At 44.5% G+C, this 22,273-nt stretch overlaps 1 protein-coding gene across 1 annotated transcript; it reads right to left on the minus strand.

The window, feature by feature from the left end:
- Window positions 1-3,073: 3,073 nt before the first annotated feature.
- Window positions 3,074-16,256, minus strand: kpna6 (karyopherin alpha 6 (importin alpha 7); the record flags this gene model as incomplete). The annotated part of the gene is made up of 13 exons (XM_083646891.1): window positions 16,134-16,256; window positions 15,915-16,007; window positions 13,964-14,063; window positions 13,468-13,562; window positions 8,834-8,965; window positions 8,546-8,634; window positions 8,302-8,401; window positions 7,345-7,508; window positions 7,174-7,252; window positions 6,555-6,680; window positions 5,807-5,934; window positions 5,072-5,256; window positions 3,074-3,261 (listed from the first exon to the last, which is right to left on the minus strand). Exons 1-13 carry the CDS (start codon window positions 16,230-16,232, stop codon window positions 3,074-3,076), a joined length of 1,578 nt encoding a protein of 525 aa, XP_083503017.1. The 5' UTR covers window positions 16,233-16,256.
- Between the last annotated feature and the right edge of the window lie 6,017 nt (window positions 16,257-22,273).

Raw genomic sequence — 22,273 nt, forward strand, 5'->3', positions numbered from 1 at the left:
ATATATTTTTGTTGCCACACTAGCATAGCTGTGTTTGACAGGTAGGTCATTAAATGAGCTGAGCCATACTCGGTACAGCCACTAGGGTAATCCACAGAACAGCGGCTCCCAGACTCTTGACGGGGACGTAGTAAAATAGAGTCAATCCATCGCTTCCTCACACAGTGCCTGTCAGTCAAACATCACACTACTACAGCTCTGAGCCATGGGCTCCATCCACAACCCCTCAACACTGACCCAAGGTCAGCGTGGCCTCGCCCAGGGCCTGCCGCTTCAGCTGCGGATCTGTGGGAGGCAACACTGACCTAAGATCAGGGGTTTACAGGGACAATTCAAACCATCTTAAGTCACGTGGCTAGGAAGTGAAAAGAGGTTTCCATAAAGATCTGGGTGTGCACAAAGTTCGGGACACGAGAACAAAAATCGTTCACTTTTCATCGCCATTGATCAACAGAATCAAAAAGGGCTTTGCCACCATTTCCACAATTGAAGAAAAAATAGAAGTGCACTGAATAATAATAATAATATAAAAAAAAAAAAGATCAACCTTGGGAGAACAGAAAAAAATTGAAAGGAAAAAAGAAAGAAAAACAAAACGACTACTTTGAACCCAAAGATTATGGAAACGTTTCCCACTTGCTCATAGCCACTCATCTGTGTGAGGTGTGTGTACAGTGTCTGCTGGTGTTGTATGCAAGTGTGCATGAAGTGTGTGTGCAAATACATATATCTCTTTACTAGAATGTGTGCTGCGGTTAGGCTTGTCACTTGTCGGAGAGACATCCCCAGCCAAACCCCGGCTGTCGCTCGACCCATGAGACAAGGAAAAGCAGGGTGTCGTACACTCTCCTACTAGTCACTCAGCCAGAGAACTTGGATAGGCGATATATACATCGATACCTATACATACCACAACAGACCCATGCAACGTCATTATCGCTTGTCGTTCCCAATCCTCACGATAGCGATACAGGACGCCAAAGGCTAGATATCAACTCTACTGCGATACAAGACGCCACCATCGTCACGACACACCGTCACTGTTAAATACCAAACCGTGGCCCAGTTCCTTCCTTCTGCTGCAGCAAGGAACACGTAGCAATGTATAGCAATGTATTGTGGCATTTCTTCTCACTGTTCTCCATCTCTCTGTGCCAACAGTCTGGTGTTTGGCCAGGGATACTCTGTGACTGTAGGTAGGGTCATAAAACACCATGCAAAAACCCCCACCGCACGCATACACTGGAGAGGGGGAGCACGGGGCCTAGCTAACCAGCAGCAACCTATTTACACCGGGCTTCAATGGAATAAGAAAGAAAAAAAAAATCAAAAATATACATTTTGGGTCTTGTCTCGTGACATTTCCGTGATGCGCATGAACCTCGAGAGACAATCGGCCCCGCTTTGAATCGCTGCAATCCTTTGAAAGCCAAATCTACATAAGCCACTATATGTTGGTACGCATTTGAATATAAAAATAAGTTTGGTGTTGTGCTGCTGGCCCTCTCCCCCTCCGACACCCCAGCTATGCCTTGTTTAATAGTTAGATCACTTCATAATTCAAATGTATTGTTATTAATAACACAGCACACGACGAACATTAGATCTCTAACTATACCACCCTGGAAACCTGTATACTTTCATTTTTATATATCTTTCGTAATCCCAATTCCCTTTCCCATTCAGAGCATAAGCCCAGACAATTCTGCTTTCTTTAATTCCCCCCCCCCCCACCCCCCAAAAAAAACAAAATAAAAATGAGCCAGTCTTCAAAAACAAGAGGCCAAAAAAAAAAGAAAAAAAAAGAAAAACCCATTGCTAGATGGAAAATAAATAAATTCACACCTCTTAGCTCGGGCATCAGACTCCGGTCTCCTGCACACCGAACGTGATCAACTCGCATGTACTCGCCATCGCCCTGTCAAGCCCTGCCCCCCACTGCTGCAGCTTGGTTGGCTGCCTTGCTGTATTTCCGTCTTCAATTGGTCTATTTAGATTTTGGCCCCTCCTCTCGTCTTGTCGTTTCGCGATGTCCTGACGCCAGGTATCCCAGCCTGCTTTGTAAGGTGGTGAGCGACGGACTGCAGTGAGGAAAGGAGGGGCCGTTTCGAAATCGACCAATTGAAGATGGAAATACAGCAAGGCAGCCCACCAGCTGCAGCAGCGGGGCAGGGCTGACTGGGCGATAGCGAGTATATCGCCCACATCCCTAGGTGGTGTGCAGGACCCGTCAGGGCTTCAGAAAGACCTTGACGTTTGGTGGGCTTCCATGCGTCGGATAGGAACTCCACCGTGGGATAAAGTAGCATCGGTTTCCTGGATGCAGATGGTTTCTTTTCTTTTGAGGAGCTTAGCAGAGACCAGCCCTAAGTCTAGAGATCATGGAGCCTCTTGGTAGCAAACCAAGTACTCTTCAGAAAGAAAAAAATCTTCCGAGAAACACTAAAAAAAGGAGCAGATAAATAAGGGTTAGGGAAATAACTACTGGTAAGCGTAATTAAAAAAAAGAGAAAAAAAGGGCAAAATATTTTTTTGTATATATATATTTATAACTGCACTAAGTCAGACTGACATCATGAGCTGGGCATGTTTCACCTCATGCACCCTGACCCACGGACATTGCGAGGGCTTGCATGGGTCAATCCTCAAAAAAGGAATGTCCCATATTGGGAAAAAAAGAAAGAAAAGAAAAGAGATATAAAGGTTATTAACCGAGAAACCATCGCCTCTGCCAAAAAGAAAGAAATCTCGTGGGTATCAAATGGCAGGAAGATGTCTTTATGTGCGTTTTAAGCCAGGGCCGAGCCACACTTTGGGCTCTGAGGTGATTATTCCCTCTAATAAGCGTAATGGAGTTTGTGCGCCGCTCTCCACTCGGCCGGGTGACTGATGAGTCTGCACTGCTAGAAACAAGCCAGACCACTGGGAGGGTCTGAGCTGTGGAATAGTGGTAGATCAGTCCAGGGGAAGAGGGCATGGAGGTACAAGATACTCTGGTATCCATGAGATGGAGAGGTAAATGGTAAATTGTGTATTTTGGAGGAGGAGGAGGAGGAGGGGCGCGGGTGTCGAGTTATAGCTGGAAGCCTTCCATGGGAGCCTCCTGCTGGGGGAACAGGAACTGCTGGTTGGCCTGGTCCACCTGAGGGGCCAGGCTGGCGTCCTCCTCGTCCACCCCGAAGTAGTGCTCGATCAGGTCAAAGGCCTTCTGGTAGATCTCCTGGTTGTCGTGGCTCTGGAGGAACTCGATCTTGTCCAGACCTGTGTGGGGAACGAATAAGTGTTACACCAATATATCAGCAAGAAATTGGCCTTTTATTAAAAACCAGATATAGAACAATCAATGTTGTCGATGTCCAACATGATGGATATAATGAAAGGATGGCACAATATGCTAATCTCACGATTCGTTACGTGCCATGGGTTTCACAATTCGATACAACCATGATACAATGTAATAAATAAATGTTTACATAATGGAAATAATATCATTTGGATGGAGAGCTTGGGAAATTGCAAGCCGTCATATTTGTGATTACCATAGAAGAATAAAACGGAGCTAATATTCATTCAGATTCATTTTCTGCCCTATAAATACACAATGTCACATTGTTGCATTGCGATTAGGGGTGTCAAAAATAATCGATTATAAGATGCATCGCGATGCGGACGTGCACGATTCTGCATCGATTCACAAATGTCAAAAATCGATTATAAAAAAAAAATATATATATATATATATTTTTTAATAATCAAATAAAATATAATGGAAGTACATGCAGTTGTTTATTTTAATTATGGATCATAATACAATGCAATTCCAAATGCACTTTTATTTTAAAAGTAGCCACAGAGTGAGAAAAAAGAAAGTGAAAAAAAATAAATTATGTATTGCGGAAAAAAGTGATGCATCGATTTAAGATGCATCGAGATGCATCGATAATCGTAATCGAATCGTAGCCCTCTGAATCGTAATCGAATCGAATCGTGAGGCCAGTGAAGATTCACAGCCCTAATTGCGATATATTGAATTTGGATAAGATCGCCCAATCCCTAATGTTAGTGTGTTACATAGGTACTGCATAGAATCACCACACTGGTATCAGCCTTCAAAAACAGGTTCAAACGCTTGATAAACATCAGTGATAAGACATTCATAGACTAGACTAGAGTATGTTTGTTCTTTGTTGTGTGTGTGTGTGTGTGTGTGTGTATTGTAGGGCATTCATGACTACTGCATTTTAGTGGTCTACTCCCAAAAAGTAGTCGACTAGTCACGGGAGATGCATCATATTTTTGCCCGCCCAATAAAAATGATCAATTCTCGTCAAAAAGGTCTCAAAAACAGCCAGTAAAGGGTTAACTAATGTAGGCGGGACCAACCTGGGTGTATGTGAAATAGCAGAGTCCTCGATTGACTTTTGACTGCAGTAACAACATAGACTGGAGTCTTTCTGTCTCTAAATATACCTTAAATTCTGTTTATTTAACATCACATAATGTAGAAAATCATTGTTCAATCAAATCTATGGTCAATTTATTTATGTTTATTCCTGAAACCTCAGATGAACAATTAGTCGACTATGACCCCTTTTACACCTGCCATTGAAATTTGTTTTGGGTGATCAGATTGCAATCGGATAGTGCTTGACCACATGAAAGTACAGGTGTAAATGCACCTAAGACGCATTGAGGATGAATTGTTATCTGATGGGCCAAACCACCTCCGGAGGTGGTCAGGGACACATTGTGATCACATTGAACACAAGTGTAAATTCAAGTGTGTTCTCAATCCACATACAGCAACAGTCACAGCTGTTTTTCTGCTGCTCTGCGTGATGGAGCTTGCCTGATTCGATCGCAATCAGATCTCAATGTGGACACTGGAGACACATATTAATACCAGGTGTGAATGTAATCAGGTGAATGTGGTCAAACACTATCCGATTGCAATCTGATCCCTCAAAACACATTTTAATGCCAGGTGTAAATAGGGTCTTAGATGCACAGTGTGGACTAGTGGTTTTGATTCGTCGACTAGTCTGTGAAAGCCCCCGTGTGTTGCATGTACCATAGGCCTCCTCGATGAGGCTGCAGTAGGGGTTGACTCCGGTGCCGTTGTTCTCCTGCTTGGCCTCCTGCTCACCCAGCCTCAGGATGTTCTCCAGGCCATTCAGAGCCACCTGCACGATCTTAGAGTCCATCACTGTCAGCAGGTCACACAGGGGCTTGATACAGCCCAGGTTCACCAGATACCTACCCACACACACACACACAGATTCAAGAGGGGGACTGGAATGTAGTTGGTCATAAGTGTCTTGTGACGTTCCGCTGTAATTCAATCTGGATAAGTATTTCCCAGTGAGCTAACACACACATTCACACACCAAGTATAGCTCCCATCCCGTCTCCCTGTGACCACGAGGGAATATTTAGAATGCAAGTATGCTAAGCTACTGTAGGAAGTCTGGCCTCATAAAAAGATACGATCAAGAGGAAAAATGTCAATATCCTGTTTGCTGCTACAATGATCCAATTTCTCCATGGGGCCTTTGAAGTCTCGTCTTATCCATTTAGTAAATTATATCCTATTAAAATGAATACGCCCGATAGTCAATAACTGACCAGGGAAAGCCTGACCTCGTGACAAGATCACCCGACTAGTTCAGTTAGCTTGCCCTGAATGATGTGACATTTGACATGATGAACTAGCCAATGAAACAAACAAGAGGAGAGGCGATCTCGCCCGGTCCAATCTCGTCATTAGCAGAGGGCACGAATTTGCGAGTTTTTGAGTCAGACTGACCGGATCTGTTCCGGCGTTCCCCCGGAGGTGGCGTTGGTGATGGCCCAGGCCGCCTCTTTCCTGGTCCGGAACTCGGCTTTCTGCAGGATGTCAATCAGCACCGGGAAGATGTTGGCATCAATCACCGTCTGAGAGGAGAGAGAGAGAGGGAGAGGAGAGAGAGGGAGAGGAGAGAGGGAGAGGAGAGAGAGAGAGGGAGAGGAGAGAGGGAGGGAGAGGCGAGAGAGGGAGAGGAGAGAGAGAGAGGGAGAGGAGAGAGAGAGAGGGAGGGAGAGGAGAGAGAGGGAGAGGAGAGAGAGAGAAAGCAACAGATTATTAACAAAACAAACAAAGCAGGGTTACAGCTGTGGCTAATTCACTTTCTCACTCTCATATTTTGGCACTTACACATATATTACACATACATCTATCTGTTATATTACTTTCATACTATATACAGTATTCTCATTGTCATTTATTTTCAAACATTCTCTTCCTACTCCTGCCATTTTGCACACCCTACAAATTTGCAGCAAATTCAAATTGTTCATGGTTTTCCATTCCGACGTTGTTTACTTAATGTTAACATTTCCCTCAGTAGATGCATTAACTAAATCAAATCAAATCTTACTCAGATTCTATTTCATCTGTTGTATCCCATTTCCTTTGCTGCCACGACCTTATTTCCCTGTGAGGATAATTATAATAAGATTGCAATCCAAACTCAACACAGACTCCATTTCAGCTCTGTGCGTGTTTGGTGTGTCACCTGTATCTGTGCTCTGTTTCCTGCGGTGATGTTGGAGATGGTCCAGCACGCCTCTTTGCGGATGGACTCTTTAGCACTGCTGAGGAGGTGCAGTAGGCAGGGCAGGGCTGAGCAGTTCAACACGACCTATACACCGCAACACAAACGCCATGTAATGCCATTTATATAAGCTTCTAGAGTAGAGTGAACAAACGAGATATTGCAGCCATTTCAATTTGCTACTCCAGCAGACATGAAAACCTCTCCGACAGGGGCATCATGCAAGTAATGTAAAAAAATTAGGGTAGGCACAATTCAAACATAATGACACAATTTTCTGCAATTTAACATGTACATTCAAAGACTTTCTTTACTAACTTTACTAATTTCTCTACTAACTCAGTGATTGCCCAACCTACAATAGGGAAAATGTTTATTTAGATATTTGCATGTCAATTATATCAGATATTATAATGTTAGTTATGTGTGTCCAAGAAGACGCAAGCAAGCACTCACTCAGGGATGGGGGGGGGTGTAGGCATGCGTCTACCCTTGATCGATGGGCGCGATGCACCTGCTGTCTACGGCTAAAAAAAGCTTGGCGATCACGTAAACACACCTATGTCTAATACACTCTCACCTGTGTTTGGATGTCATCTCCAGTGACAATGTTCCCTACAGCTCTCAAGGCAGGCGAGGCCACCTTATAGTCAGTGTGCCTGCAGAAAGGAGGGTTCATTGGAGTCATGAATACCTTACAGGCCAAGCTTATTATAACAGACGACACAGCGAGGGTACAATGTGGACTCACATGAGTAATTCCACGAGGCGCCTGCAGACGCCAGAGTCGATGACGGCCTGGATCTTGTCATTGGGGCCGTCGGAGAGATAGGACAGGGCCCAGCAGGCGTCCGCCAGCAAGTCTGGGTCACTGCTAAATAAAAGCCTGGATAGTACTGGCAGGCAGGGTGACACCTAGACAAACACAGACGTGTCAAAAGCATCAACTCTGCAAGAACACCGCCACCCCTTTGAATCACACATAAACACCAAGTGAAGACGACGAGGCTGCGCTAAACAAATCTAATTTCTAAACACACTGGAAATGGAACCGACGCAGAAGGGAGCCAGAGCGTGTGGAAGCGCAGGCGGTGCTTGTTAACAGATCAAACCGGTCACACCGGCCGCGGGGTGGGTGGCTCGCGTCCTGCGGCGAGAGTTTCCGCATCTGCTCTATTTTTGACGCAAGCCGCCAGCGATTGTGTGCAGCCGGGCATGACGTCAGCACAAGTTGTGCCCGGAGCGGAGGAGGAAAAAAGAGCGCTTCTGGTGTGAATGGCCAGGCTCCTCCTGCTCAAGCTGAATTTACGCGCGGCATCGCTTCCGTGTCCAGTGTGTTTGCGCCGTAAAATGAAGAATCATTTCAAACTACTATTCCGGTCCAGTCGCACATGCTGACATCAGTTTTGTTGTGCCCAGTGAATAAATTAAAGTCCAGTTTAAATCATCTCCCTAGACTAGAAACCTGCCACTCAAGACTACAGATCTCTAGCAAAATGTCTGTCTGCAAAACCTCTTTAAGAAACCAACACAGTAGTGGTGATGGGGTGGTATTCTAAGACATCAACATGCAGTCATACAAATATTTAGACAGAACTATAATTAACAGAGTTATAGATGTTGTGTGGTTTGACAAGCAAATAGGCCTCTGCTCTTTGTTAAACGAGATCAACCTTTCCGTGTTGACATCATGAGGTTAAGCTTGTACCTTTTCAAAGACAGGTGGAGGGTTTTTTCCTCGACAGAGGTTAGACAGAGCCCACACCGCATTCCTCGTCATGGTCAGTCGAGTGGATTTGGTCAGAAGCCTGAAACAAGAGCGAGGCTCATGAGATGAAATTACACCAGTCAGAAATGTTTTATAAGCGGAGCGGCTAGAGGCCTGAATAAGTGATACCTCTAAACAGGCGAATAAGTGATACCTCCAAACAGGGCGAGGGGAGAGGACTTACATTAACAGCGGCGGAAGGATGTTGCAGTTCAGCACATAGTCCCTGCACACAGCACTATCGCCAGCAATATTACCCAGGGCCCACACAGCCTGCGGAAAAGAGAAAAAGATACAGACTTAATGAACCTGTGGGGGGGACGAAGGTATCGGATAGTGCAAGGCAAGCTGTTAAGAGAGAACGGCCGAGATGAACACAACTCCTTGCGTCACTCTAACTGTTGTGTTACCTGTTCCTGGACATCCTCAAAGTCAGAGTTGAGGAGCTCAATGAAGCTAACTGTTGTGTTACCTGTTCCTGGACATCCTCAAAGTCAGAGTTGAGGAGCTCAATGAAGATGGGCACGGCTCCGGCTTCGATCACGGTCTTTGTCTGCATGGACGTGCCCGACGCTATGTTGGTCAGTGCCCAGGCTGCTTCAAACTGCGGGAGCACAACGTGGGAGCGTGTCAGAAAAGCAGGATTTAAAAGCACTGCAGTTAAGAGGCCTTATAGGTTTAATTAGATGAGATACAACTGCAGGATCCCTGGGAATTGGGTCATTCCCAGCAGCAGAGAATTTAGGGGGGAAAAAAACGCAAACAGAAAGGTCCGAGTTTGATCTAAAGTAGAAATATTGTGCGCCCATTTCTTTCTCAATTGCGCGCTGAACGCACCCCCTCTGCCTTATTATAGTAGTGAGATATATTTACAACTCTACTGGGAAAGACCCCAAAACCAAGAACTCTGTTGGTAGCAAAGCCTTCCACTCTGCCGCTGCATCAGCTTGGAATGGCCTCAACAAATCGCTTCAGCTGGACCAGTCTGTTGACCTGGCTGCCTTTAGCAATATATTGAAGTCCTTTTTAACACGTCAGCAAATTGCCAATTGTCCTGACTCCCCTGCCCCGTCTCCTAACCTTGCACTACCTGTATGTCTTGTCTGCCCTGTGTGTTAAGTCTAAGAGTTGCTGTGTGACTGTTTTTTTGCCAATGCTTTTAACACTGTTTATATTTGTTTTAATTTGTATCGATTCTACTTTTGTGTATGCCTCTATGCCCTCTTGGCCAGGTCATTATTGTAAACGAGCATGTGTTCTTAATAATCTACCTGGTAAAAGAAAGGAAATGATGAAATACTCACAGGCTGAAGTGAATGTGCAAATGTGCATAGTGAGTAGGGGTGCACCGATCACGTTTTTTGCGACCGATCACCGATCGCCTATGGGAAATATCTGCCCAACCGATCATCGACCGATCACAGATATATAAACTCCTCAAAGAAAGTTTGGAAACGTTATTTTAGGTCAATTATTTCTCCCCTTTAATAATACCAATTGGCATTGTATTTTATATCGTTGGAAAGCCTGATTAGTGATAGGGCTTTTGTTTAAAAAAAAAAAATGTTTAAAAAAAAATTGCCGATCGCCGATCGCATATTTGAGGTCAAAATCGGCCGATACAGATTGCTTGCCGATCGATTGGTGCACCCCTAATAGTGAGCTATTCACAATCAAATGGAAGTAGAAGATGCACATGCAAAGTGTGCAGGTATGCCATAATAAACCTTTTTCACGGGGGCCATTTTGTGTCGAAAAGGCAGAATAAACACAGGTGCAAGCAAAACACTAATGAGGGTTTCCAAATTCCAATCATGGAAGTTTGAAACCCTCATTAGTGTTTTGCTTGCACCTGTGTTTACCCTGCCTTTTTGACACAAAATGGCCCCCGTGAGAAGGGTCTATAGCTATCACCTTTTAAAATTTAAGGAGGGATACCCAGTAGGTTAGAATAGTTTAAGTTTGGCTGTAGATCAGCTAAAAAAAATTCATTGTTATGTAGTTCAGGCTAAAATTAGATTAGATCAGATTAGGTTAATTTAGGACAGGACAAATATACTGTAGATTAGCTAAATTCATTGTTTGCAAATAATCTACCACTGAACTGCAACACAGTACGGAACAACATAAGAAAAAGCTGTAAACAACGTGTGTTTACTTCAACTGTGATTTAATTTCACATGGTCAGTTTATTGATTAATGAATCGTCCTTCACACCTGTCAGTGCTGCGTGAGATCAAACTGGCAGGTAGCACTCATGTTGATCTAATATCTCAGTGTTGGGCAACTTTGCGTATCTGTGGCAACAATAAAGTGTCTAATTATTACGGTCTATCACACAATGAGTGCGTTTACATGCAGACAATAAACGGATAACTGAGAATAATCAGTTTATGGCAATAATCTGATTTCTGCGTTTACATGCACTTTAATAATCCGACAATAGGAAAAACCCGGGTTTACATGATTCAGTCAATTAGTCGGATTTCTCTCCAGAAGGCAGCGGTAATTCCGCAATAAAACAACAAAAGAAGTTGCAAAATGCAAAATCACATTTTCATTACTTCTTGTCTGGCTCGGAGGATGGTTTAGGTGAAAATTAGTTTGTATCTCGTTGTCGGGAGGCGTCGCTTTGGAAGTGTGAATCTGTCATATATTTCCAACTTTACCAAGCGCACAGAGACAGGCAGGCGACTGAAGCACGTCAAATAACATGAACGATACAGATCTTGACCCAACTGAATTTAAATAGCTGTCAGAAAACTGAGAGAATTAAGGTCTTTAGTGGCGGATAACTTGTGTTTTGAACAGCTGAGTAGGCTACGTTTTGTTCGTATAAATCTTTTTAATCCGTCATCTGAAAAAACCCGTCACACACAGATCACGGCTTGCACACTGAGTCCAATGCGTTTTATTAATGCGTCGTTCTATTCGCAATTCAAGACAAATATTCGTCATCTCCTGTATCCACATTACAACATAGCAGTGCAGCAACGGGGAGGCAGCAGGTCGGGAAACGCCTGTTGCAGGAGCTCCGTGCTGCTCACCTTCATCTCATCAAGCCGGCTGTGGTGCGCCATGGACGGGGAGAAGCAGCAGAAAGGGGCCAGTGAGTGAGTGAGTGAGCAGCGCGCGTCTCCAGCTGCCTCTCTCTCCCGCAACGTGTACATGCGCAGATGTATAAACCCGAAAGAAAGCTGGTTATGCTGTATACATGCAGAGAGAACACCGATTATTGCCCAGAAACCTAGGTGTGTTTATCGGTTTATTCATAACCCGTTTATGACCATAAACGGATAAAGCTTATCGGTTTATGCTGTTTACATGACCACTTGAATAATCAGGTAACTCAGAAATCCGCTAATAAACAGTTTATTGGTGTGCATGTAAACGCACTCAATGTTAATTAAAAAGCTGTGAGAACTTTGGAGCATTCTGTAGGATCATAAGTTTCATCATCATTTGTTTTCACTTAGGGAGACAATTGGAGATGGACCAAGTGCAAAGCTCCTGCACTGGCAGCAATAAAACCATGTATGGAGATACTGTAGATAGGTCTGATGCAATAATGACAAGCATCTGACCATCAATACAGTGACCACATTGAGGAGACTATCCAGAATTAATATTTTTAATTACAAAGGAGATGTCTCTTGTCAGGTGTCAGAGGGCACACTATCTCATGCCTTCTAGTTCTGCCCTTCATTAACGGGATTCTGGGGCAAAACATTTGACTGGTACTCCAAGGCTTACAAAATAACCCTACAGCCGGAGGCAGAACTCGCCATCTTTGGCTGCTCGGAGTCCTCTTTGAACTTCCCTACAGCTGTGCCACAATCTCTGACACTGGGGACAACTGTCGCCAAGAGACTCATTCTGAAGACTCATCCTCTCCACCCTCTTTTTGGGTGTGGCTGATGGACATGATTTCTGTTATACAGATGGAGAGACTCAGGTCCCTGAGAACCAACTCACTTGGGAGGTTCTCAACTGTCTGGAACCCATTTCTGGCCTACTTTTAAGAATGACAGGTGACTGAGGTGGACCCCTTGCGTGAGATCCCATGCACGATGCACCTTATCTATTACATACATAAGCGCCTTGAGCGGCTGGTAGCACCACAATGCAATGTTGAATGTCGATGATGTATGTATGTATATATTTTTTTCTTTTTCTTCTTTCTTTTCCTGTGTCTGAGCCTGTTTGTCTTGTATTGTCTCGTGTATTGTTCCATAAAAAATAAAATAAAATATTGAAAAAAAAAAAAAAAGATAACGTCTCCTGTGGAAGATGCTGTTACCTACGGTTAGCTACATACGATTATTCATCTAGACATTTCCCATTTCAGTGCCTTGCAGATTTTCAGTGAACGTTTGCCAGGTTGTCCCGTACCTGCGACATTCCATCAAGATCATTCAGAGTGGAAAGCATTCAACTACCGTAGTCAGAATAAGTGGTGAGATGCAGACGACGACAAAAGATTATTTTGGCAGAACCACAATGAAAACGCTTAGCGGACACCGATTCCTACATCAAATATAAGCCAAAAGAAAATAGTTTGAAGATGAATTACTCTTATAATGTATTTTGTAGAAAGTTGGAGGCGTTACCCCCATATCTAAGTGCATAGCACATGTTGAACTGATGAGGTTTATGCGCTAAACAGACAATTCTGTTTTGTTCTGGGGTTAACAATCAAAAGCAGGTGGATGTTTGCTACTGTCTTACTTTAGACTCTACATAACAAGATAGATTTGACAGCCACTTCCACCCTCCACGCCCACTGCGTCGCATTTTTCAAACAGTGGGACAGCTGGAGAGAGAGACCGAAAGTGTGTACCGTCGTTCTTTAAGTGTCAACACAGCAGAGTAAAAGACATTGAGAAGTGACTGCACTGTGTGGAGCAGACAGTCAGTGAGGAGCCTCTTTGATACAGTTCTGCTTTGATTGACTGGCTCACAGTCAGCGAGAGTGTGCAGTGACCAGCTGGGAAAACATTTGACAAAAGACTATATATTACAGAGAAATGCATACCGGTAATACATTTTCCCCCAGCATTTGGCACTTGCAGGGTGGTAAATGTCAAGTGTTTTTAGTGATCTGACCTGTAATGTGCAGTTGGTGCTCTTCTTCAGGAACTCAACAAACCTCTCCACCACTCCAGGCGTGTTTATGACCTCATCAATCGGTGGGTTGGGCTCTAAAAGGTCATCAGACAAAAGAGAAGGTCAGATTAGATATTTTAGTCGTTGTAGTGGCCTCACAACCACACATTACCCCCCCTGCCCCCTGATCCCACACGATCTGCTGTAAAACTGCTCTGTGCCCGCCGTGTCATTGTTTACCTATCAAGAGAGTGGTGCTACCCCTGGCGCCGCGCGCCACTCAAATCTGCCAACGTGCACTGCGCACAAAGTTCAAATTATTTAAACTTTGACCTAGTTACCGCTGACCCTTCCTGAGCGCAACCGATCTAGCCTAGCAACAGCTACAGTACTGCTGCTCTCCGCTCTACCTTGCGGTGAGAGAAGTGAAGATCGCTTATCATGTGACGGCAGCTTGAGTGTCTAGACTCTAGAGCAACAGGGAATAAAAACTTACCTTTGGAAAGTAACTTTCTGAACTTTTGCGTTGTGGTGAGCTGGAGCTCTGCGTCCTCTGAGAAAAGCATCTCCACCATGTCCCTGGTGATGACTCCTTCCTGAAATGCAAGCCCAAGCAATCAAAACATTGGAGCCACCCAGTACAGATTCCAGCATTTGCCACCCGCAGGCTGACACCAATAACTGAAATGCCCTATGAAGGAAAGTCATTTCTTTGTGTGTATATGCCATCTCTTAACACATCTGTGTGTTAGACATTTGCCCAGGGCCTGAAATTCAGTTTTCAAAATGGGGTGTGTGTGATTCCCCTCTTACATGCTGCACATAAGGGGGGACTTCTAGACTTTGGGGGGGATACGATGGGTGCAATGGTGCAAGTGTCGGTTGAAAATTAGACATCGATTGTATGTGTGTGCAGGAATTTCCCGCATTGTATTAGGGATGGGCGGGAGTACTCGGGTACTCGAGTACTCGTTCATAACGTCAGTACTCGAGTAATGTTTCTGCTGTTCGGGTACTCGCCCCACCCCTCACCCCTTTAAAAATGGTACGCACACATTGTCATGTGGATCAGGCAGCATGGCTGTGTTTCAGACAGGCATAACTGCACGGGCGTCAAGTCAGCCAGAATGTAAAAGTATGTCATCTGCTTTAAGGCTTTCAAAATAAAACCCTTATTGTAACATTGGCATTAATATTAATTTTGAGTAATGCCTTACAGCCACAGTTTCACTCGTAATCTTAACATCACGAGTATTTTGATACAAGGTTTGCTGCTTTGTTTGTTGAAATACCTTTTTCTCATCCAACGTGCATCAATAAGCTATTTACTTTTGTTTAAGTACTATTATTTTGAAAGTTTTAACAGGAAGTTTCCCAGCTCATCATGAAGATTGACTGGTGGAGATGCGCTCCCGTTAACGACACGAGACAGACGCACTTCTCCACAACGCACCCCCGATAAAACTCATTGAAAACGTGGCGCTAGTTTACTGACTACACTGTCGTCGTCCCATAACGTTAGCCACAAGAAATGTGGAGAACGAATCACTTTATTGCTTCATGTCGATCACTATTTAGCTGCAGCTAATGTTATGGTCACTGGTCAGTTTTCACTTTTTGGCAGAACACCGGACCTTGTAATCCGTGGATTTACGTTACTGTACTGATCATAAAGCAGAATGGATTGTACCGGGCATGTAGGCCTATTGGAAATGAGCCTTCTTCGCTTGTTTCACAAGTCTGCTCCGACGACGCAGCGCTAACCAATGCTGCCATCCAACCACCAGAGATGTGAGGTAGGGACAACAGCTGCAGCTAACGTCACCTAATTGTCCCTTTCCTCACAAAAAGTGCTACAGGTTGTGTTTTTTCCATGCAAAAATGCAAACGCTATGTGTGAACAGCCCCATACACAGCAGATTACCCCTGCTCCTGCCCCTGTCATTACCATAGTAATAGATATTCGAAATGAACTGCTTAACATAGCCAAACTTGGGTTAAGCGTGTGTTTCCACACGGACCCCCAAACCCCCCCCCCCCCCCCCCCCCACAGCGAGTACCCGATTACTCGTTCATAATAGAAGGAGAGTACTCGAGTATTTCAATTGGTTAAAATGCCCATCCCTACATTGTTTGTCCTCGATTTGCGGGAATTGATGAAATGACGCGAAATACCCACAATCCTGCGCTGAAATTCGGGCCCTGCAAGCAATCAAAAGACTGGAGCCACCCTGTATAAATGCCAGCATTCAAACCACAAGCTCACACCAATAACTGAAATGCCATGTGAAGGAAACTATTCTCTCTGTGTGTTTATCTGTGTGTGCCATCTCTGAACACATCTGTGTGCTAGATGTGTGCCTCCCGTTTGCTTTGCCGAACCTTTCTGTTACATTAATTTGTTTTGTGTTGTGTGAATGAATGGGATCCGGAGAACGGAGACTCACTGTTACGGGGGAAGTGAGATACGAGTCCACCAGTGGACTCTCAAACATGGCCGCCTCTTCATTGAGGATGTCCACGTTTCTCCTCTTGAAGAGCTGTGATCACAACAAGACAGTCGACTCTATTAGCCTATCGAGATGATCCAATGACACACATCAACAACGCTAAGCTGCAAGAGGAGGATAGAGGGCAAATGGGATGCCTGGGTTCAGTGTTAATACCTGTTGTTCTCGCTTCTGTTTCCTGAGCTGGATGCCCTCCTCCTCTCTCCTGCGCCGCATCTCTTCTGGGTTCAGGGCTTTGTTCTTGTAGCGGTTCATCCTGTAGTTATCCTTGGCCGGACTGGCTGATGGCTCTACCAGGGCACAGGTTACAGAGCAGACGAACATCAGGGGTACAGTACAGACACACGTGCACTTGAGGTGTGTATTTGCATGAGGGAGCGAGAAAGTGTTTGTTTTCTCTTGACATCGCAAACTAATAATAGGTTATGATGATGAAACGGGGTTCATAGGTATATATATATATACACAAGCCTTGTATAAACAAGCTCATAGAAACTGAGCTGGATAGCATAGCCTAAAAATACAGAGTCACACACACACACACACACACACACACACACACACACACACACACACACACACACACACACACACACACACACACACACACACACACACACACACACACACACACACACACACACACACACACAATTCTTCAACCAGTCAGCTGGCGGGCAGAACAAACGTATTTAGTCAGTCAGTGGACCCAAATCGCAGAGTGAGCATAAATCAGAGCCCACACAGGACAAACTGCCCATTCTCAGCATTTGTGCAGTCATGCCACCAGAACAGGGCATTGGGCAGATCCCTGAGTCACCCAGGGCAACAGAGGGGGAGGAAGAGAGAGAGGTGGGGACAACACTCTGAAACCTGCTACCAGCCAGAATGGTGCCAACCGTCAATGCCAAAAGCATCCCAGCCTAACCACAGGGGCCTGTGAGGTTAAATATTAGAATAGAGAAGTCGTGCAAATTAAGGTCATATTATGGTTTGAGGACATCAGTATGACCACTCATAAAAAAGCCTATGCATGTGTGTAATGCGTCCAGATGGTAAAGCCACAGGCGTGCACGGTGCACAAGCACAGGTTGTGGCTGGATGATCTGTCTTATGCGTGCCGTTTGCTCTACTCGCTGTTGTGTGTGAACTGGACTCTGGACTGACTGCTGTTTGGGCCTCAGCGCTGCGGCTGTGTGCCGCAGAAATAGCTAGTCCTGCTGGGAGCACATGCCTACGCTGTCATTTCAGAGGGGCCTCTACCTACAGCAAAGAGTTTCAAAATGTGGGAGAGCAGAATGTGGGAGGAAATGAGTGGGGTCTGATTAAGTGAGACACGGCAGCCAGCTTTTTGTGACAAGTCAAACACCAAAGGTGGCTCAAGTCAAGGACACGTGTCACTAAGAACTAATGGAGCCTCAAAGCAAGGGAGGGGGGTTCCTATTGATTTGTGAACTATGCAGTGCAGTGTGATTTCTGGGTGTAATAATCATTTCTGCCTGAAATTTACAATGAGGTTAATTTAAGGAATTTGTCAATACCCTCCCTGGCCATGGAATAAGGCTGGCCAGGATATTGAAGATTATCACTGGTTCATTAATTTAATCTTGGGAGCCCTGTAACTGAGCTGCAACTTTGCTCTAAATCAGCCGTTCCCAAGCGTAAGAATTCCGGGGCCTACTTTGAAATTATTTTCTTTAATTACAACTCTGATCAACGCACAAGACTAAGATTAAATATTTCCCTATATATTTTGTATTTCATAAACAGGACATGTGAACGTGGACATACGGCAATGCAGTGCAAATTAATAATCCATCCACATACAAGAATTGAGGCAAAATACCCGTAGGTAAGAGAAGCATTCAAATAACTTAATTACCGTACCATCCAAACTACTATTGGGGGCTGACTACAGCTGAGCAAGCTCACTAGAAGCCATGGATGCATTGCTAGCCCAGATGTGCCAAGCCCCTAAAGAAATCTGACAAGTGACAACTACTGTAGATGTTGTTTCTGATTATGGGTAGGGGGAGGCTAAAAGAGGGTCTATTCTGAGCACACAATTTTATTTCAATAAATCAAATTATTTGTAAATGATCATCACAATGCTTGCTAACACCATCAACACTGATTTAATAGTATCGTACACTATATAGCCACTATTCTTCAACAAGATTATGTTTCCTTTAAAGGCGTAAAATATCTCTATTCTACTTGTTTTGATTATTTTAATGTAGTATTGCATTGTTCTTGTTCTTTTACACGAACCTTATCCTTTTCTTTGTAATCTCTCATTTCTGCATGCTCTTTTCATGTCTTTTTATCTATTTTATGTAAAGCCCTTTGAATTGCCTCTGTGTATGAAATGTGCTATACAAATAAACGTGCCTTGCCTTACTATGAGGAGTTTAAGGGAATAACAGGCAAATGAATACACAAAGTTGTTTTTTATTCACAATAATTAACGTTACTGTGTCGTGTAACTACTGGATGGTGGAGCCGAATCGAAAGATGGACCCTACCAATAAGAGAAACTCTAAAGTCGTGTAATACCAGGTAACGTTATGTAGATTTGTCGTTGGTCAAGGCAACTTGACAGATTTAGAGTTGACGCCACTCTCCAAGAAAGAACGGAATACATCGAGGCTAGCGCATTGCTAACGTGGTTGAATGTTGACTTGCGTCAAGTTGGCTAATTAAACTGCCCTGACAGTTCTTTAGTCGGAAATTATCGTTAATTAAATTTGTATGACATGTGATGTTAGATGACACATTTGCGTAAGACTACACATTTTGATGAAATCAGAGAATTTACGTTAACGTTAGCTAGCTAATTAGCTAGCCAGCTAGCGCTACGTAGCAACATTATCTAGCTAGCTGGCTAGTTAACTTAGCTAGCGTTAGCTAAACAACAGGGACACTGGATTTGATAACCATGCCTCCGAACGATAGGGTTACATATTTTACCACTTGGTCGCAAATATGTACTCTCTGGTTATTCAATATCTTACCCATTGTGTCCTATACGATGGCTGTGCTTCACGTCGTGTAGAAATGAATCGATTTTAAATCCTTTCGCTCTTCTAGCTTTCCAGAATTTGCTCGTGAAAGCAATATGTCTGCCGGAGACGGAAATGTCAAAAAATATAACAACAGCAACCTCCTGCCGCCAGAGGGCGGACTAGCTTCACTAAACATAACTGTCCTCACCTTTACGTAATCAGTGGTTTTCAAACTTTTTGCGCCCAAGGCACACCAAAGGGCAAAACAAACTCAAGGCAAGCACACCTACGTCTATGCGGGCAAAATAGCCTATATAACACGTGTTATCACTCTAAAAGTTATTTTTATTTTAATGCCAAATAAAATTTGACAAACAACTATATTACTTGTGAAATATTTATTAACAAAATAATTCAGAAATTAATTTGAAACTTTGTAAAATTAACAATTTGCAATAATAATGTATGCTTGTCACAAAATCCCAAGGCACAATAGTGTACCTAGGCACTTGGGCATTTGGGAACCACTGACATAACTAGTCCACATTCAGCATCAACCACATATTATTTATTTATTTATTTTGTTTGTTTGTTTGTTTATGTATTTGTTTATTTATAATTGTTATGTATGTATACATTTATTTATTTAGTTGATTATTTATTTATTCATGTATTTATTTATGTATTTACATGTTTTATGTAAATCTGATAGTTGTGAGTCGCAAATCGCAGCTCTCCACATCCATATCTCTGGTTCATGCTAATATACCGTAAATGGCATTGGGGTGGGCATTGGCAAGGGGCAAGATAACTCGACATTAGTTACAGGCTGTAGTTACAAGCTACTTCCAGAGTCTCTGTGTGTGTCTCTCTCTCTCTCTCTTGCGTCTTCAGTCCATTCTCTGGCATCCCTCCTATCTCTGTGTCTTGGTCCTGCACTCCAGGCTCCCCAGTGCCTTTCTCAAATTGAATGTGACAGAGTAATACAGGTGAGGTGCATCCGCGGTCAATTTGCTAGGAGCAGGTAGTGGTAAATTACTGCACTATATTGTGATGCAGTATCGTCCTCTGACATGAGCCCCCGAAGGGGCCTGGAGAGATGCACCGAAAAAACTTTAGGGGGCAATGTTGTACAAATAAAATGGATGTAATGGGGCATGCAATAGGCCTACTGCCAGGTTGGCTCTTCTCCCTATTATTAGAAAGGTCGTTGGAGGTCAAGTGAACTGTAGCACACGTGAGATACTTTTCCCATAATTACAATTTCTTTGCAGACACATATTGTTCATAAATCCCCGCGCTCAACAGTATATTGGCTTTAGACTGAGCTTCACTCAGCCAAGCCAGGAGGGCTTAGGGGCCACAGCCTTTAGCAGGTGTGCTTTCACAAAGATGAATCAAAAGACACTGCTTGCTGGACAGCTCCCCAACTGGATCAAATAGCACAAACACACGGGGCCGTTCCACTACAGAGGCAGCATTCAAAATGCACGGTGATCCAGTCCTCGGGGCCCGGAGCCGGGGCTCATCGGGGTCTGATTTCACGGGCCCCCTGTTTTGTGGGTTCTTTACCTTTCTCATTTCTGGAGCCGCTGAAGCAGATCATGCAGCGCACCCTACTTGGCAGAGAGGTGAGGGCTATCCATTAGTCAATGCCACAGAGCAAAGACTGCCTGTGTGATGGAATCATAAGAGCAAAGCAAGGCATATATAATGGCAGTGGGAGAGGGGGACATGGGAGCAGCTCAGACACAGGGACAGAGGTTAATGGGGGGGGGGGGGGGGGGGTTTAAATTGAAGGGCTCAGGCTGAAGTACACAGGGTGAGGGCGGTGGTCCCTCCTGCTGTAGCCTTCCACTCACCACCAGCTTCCAATGGAGTCGGCAAAACACATGAAATGCATGAAACGTTCACTGCACTCCCACCTTGCGGTGTCTTTGCACTAGACTTTGGAGCAGCCGAAACAGCTGTATACATATGTAGATCTGACGATAGGCGTCTGCTGCACAGAAAGCTGTTTTGACTGCTGACAGAAACGCCGCTGAAACGTTTACACAGAGTGCAGCACTTCACCCCCCCCCAGTTTCACGGGCAAATTTCTGCCCTGTTTTGCATGGCGCTGCCGACAGCCTATCACGATAAAATATCAAGCGCGGGCTCAGATCTCGGCGGGTGGAAACCACGGCAACAAACATTTTCCTTCCCCGCGTGTCAGCACCAGTGGCTCCTGCATTACATTACTGGCTTTCCTGGGCAAGCTAAGCAGGTCTGGCTGTGGATACTTTCTTGGATGGGAGACTGGTGCTGGAAGTGGTGTTGGAGGACCAGTAGGAGGTGCTCTTCCCCTCCGGTCTCATGAATAATCTCCCCAATACCACAGGGCAGACACAGGGACTCTGTCCTGTCGAGTGAGCACTGTCCTTCGGATGAGACGTTAAACCGAGGTCCTGACTCTCAGAACTTCCTTCAATCATGGCCACCTAATCATCCCTACATAGTTATCTAATTGGCACATTCGGTCCTCAACTCTCCACCGTGAGAGCTGATGTGTGGTGAGCGGTCGGGCGCAAACTGGCTACCGTGCATCACCCAGGAGGGTGCTACACATCGGCGGTGGTTGAGTTGAGTCCCTCCGTCCCCCGATATGTGAAGCAGTTTGAGTATCTACAAAAGGCGTTATATAAATGCAACCAATGAACTATTATTAGTTATGTCTGGCGCTGCTCCGACCGAAAAACAAACAAAGAAAACAACACGACACAGCGTGTAAGGACGCTAAAAACATTTTCCATGTCAGTGGAGTAAACACTCCATTGCGAAAGCTTCAAAAGCAGTTAGCTTTTGGATTGTGCTGATTTGATTGCGCATAGATATCCGGTCTAATCCCCTTCCCCTAATTCAATTACACTCAATATGATAATCAGGCTAGTTTGCTGAAATGTGAGAATGTGGTCGGGCTTGCTTGTGGGAGTGGAGAGAGAGACGGAGAGAGAGGGAGAGAGAGAGAGAGAGAACATCTGCAGGCTCTGTGCTGAATGCTTTGTGTGTGAGTAATAAAGGGCGAGCGAGATAACGCCATAGGGAGGGTGATGTGTGGAGAGAGGAGTGTGTCAGCGCGTGTGGGGCGTGAACGGAGGAGAGGAGATATGTCTTCATAATATAGTGTTGAAAATCCATTCAACACCGGCCCATTCCTTACTTTTTAACTGAGGACTGTCCTCTCTCTCTCTCTGTGTCTGTCTCTCTCTCTCTCTCTCTCTCTCTCCCTCTCTGTCTGTCTCACTCCATCTC

The sequence above is a fragment of the Poromitra crassiceps genome, assembly GCF_964638095.1.
Source record: "Poromitra crassiceps genome assembly, chromosome: 11".
Classification (NCBI taxonomy): Eukaryota; Metazoa; Chordata; class Actinopteri; order Beryciformes; family Melamphaidae; genus Poromitra; species Poromitra crassiceps.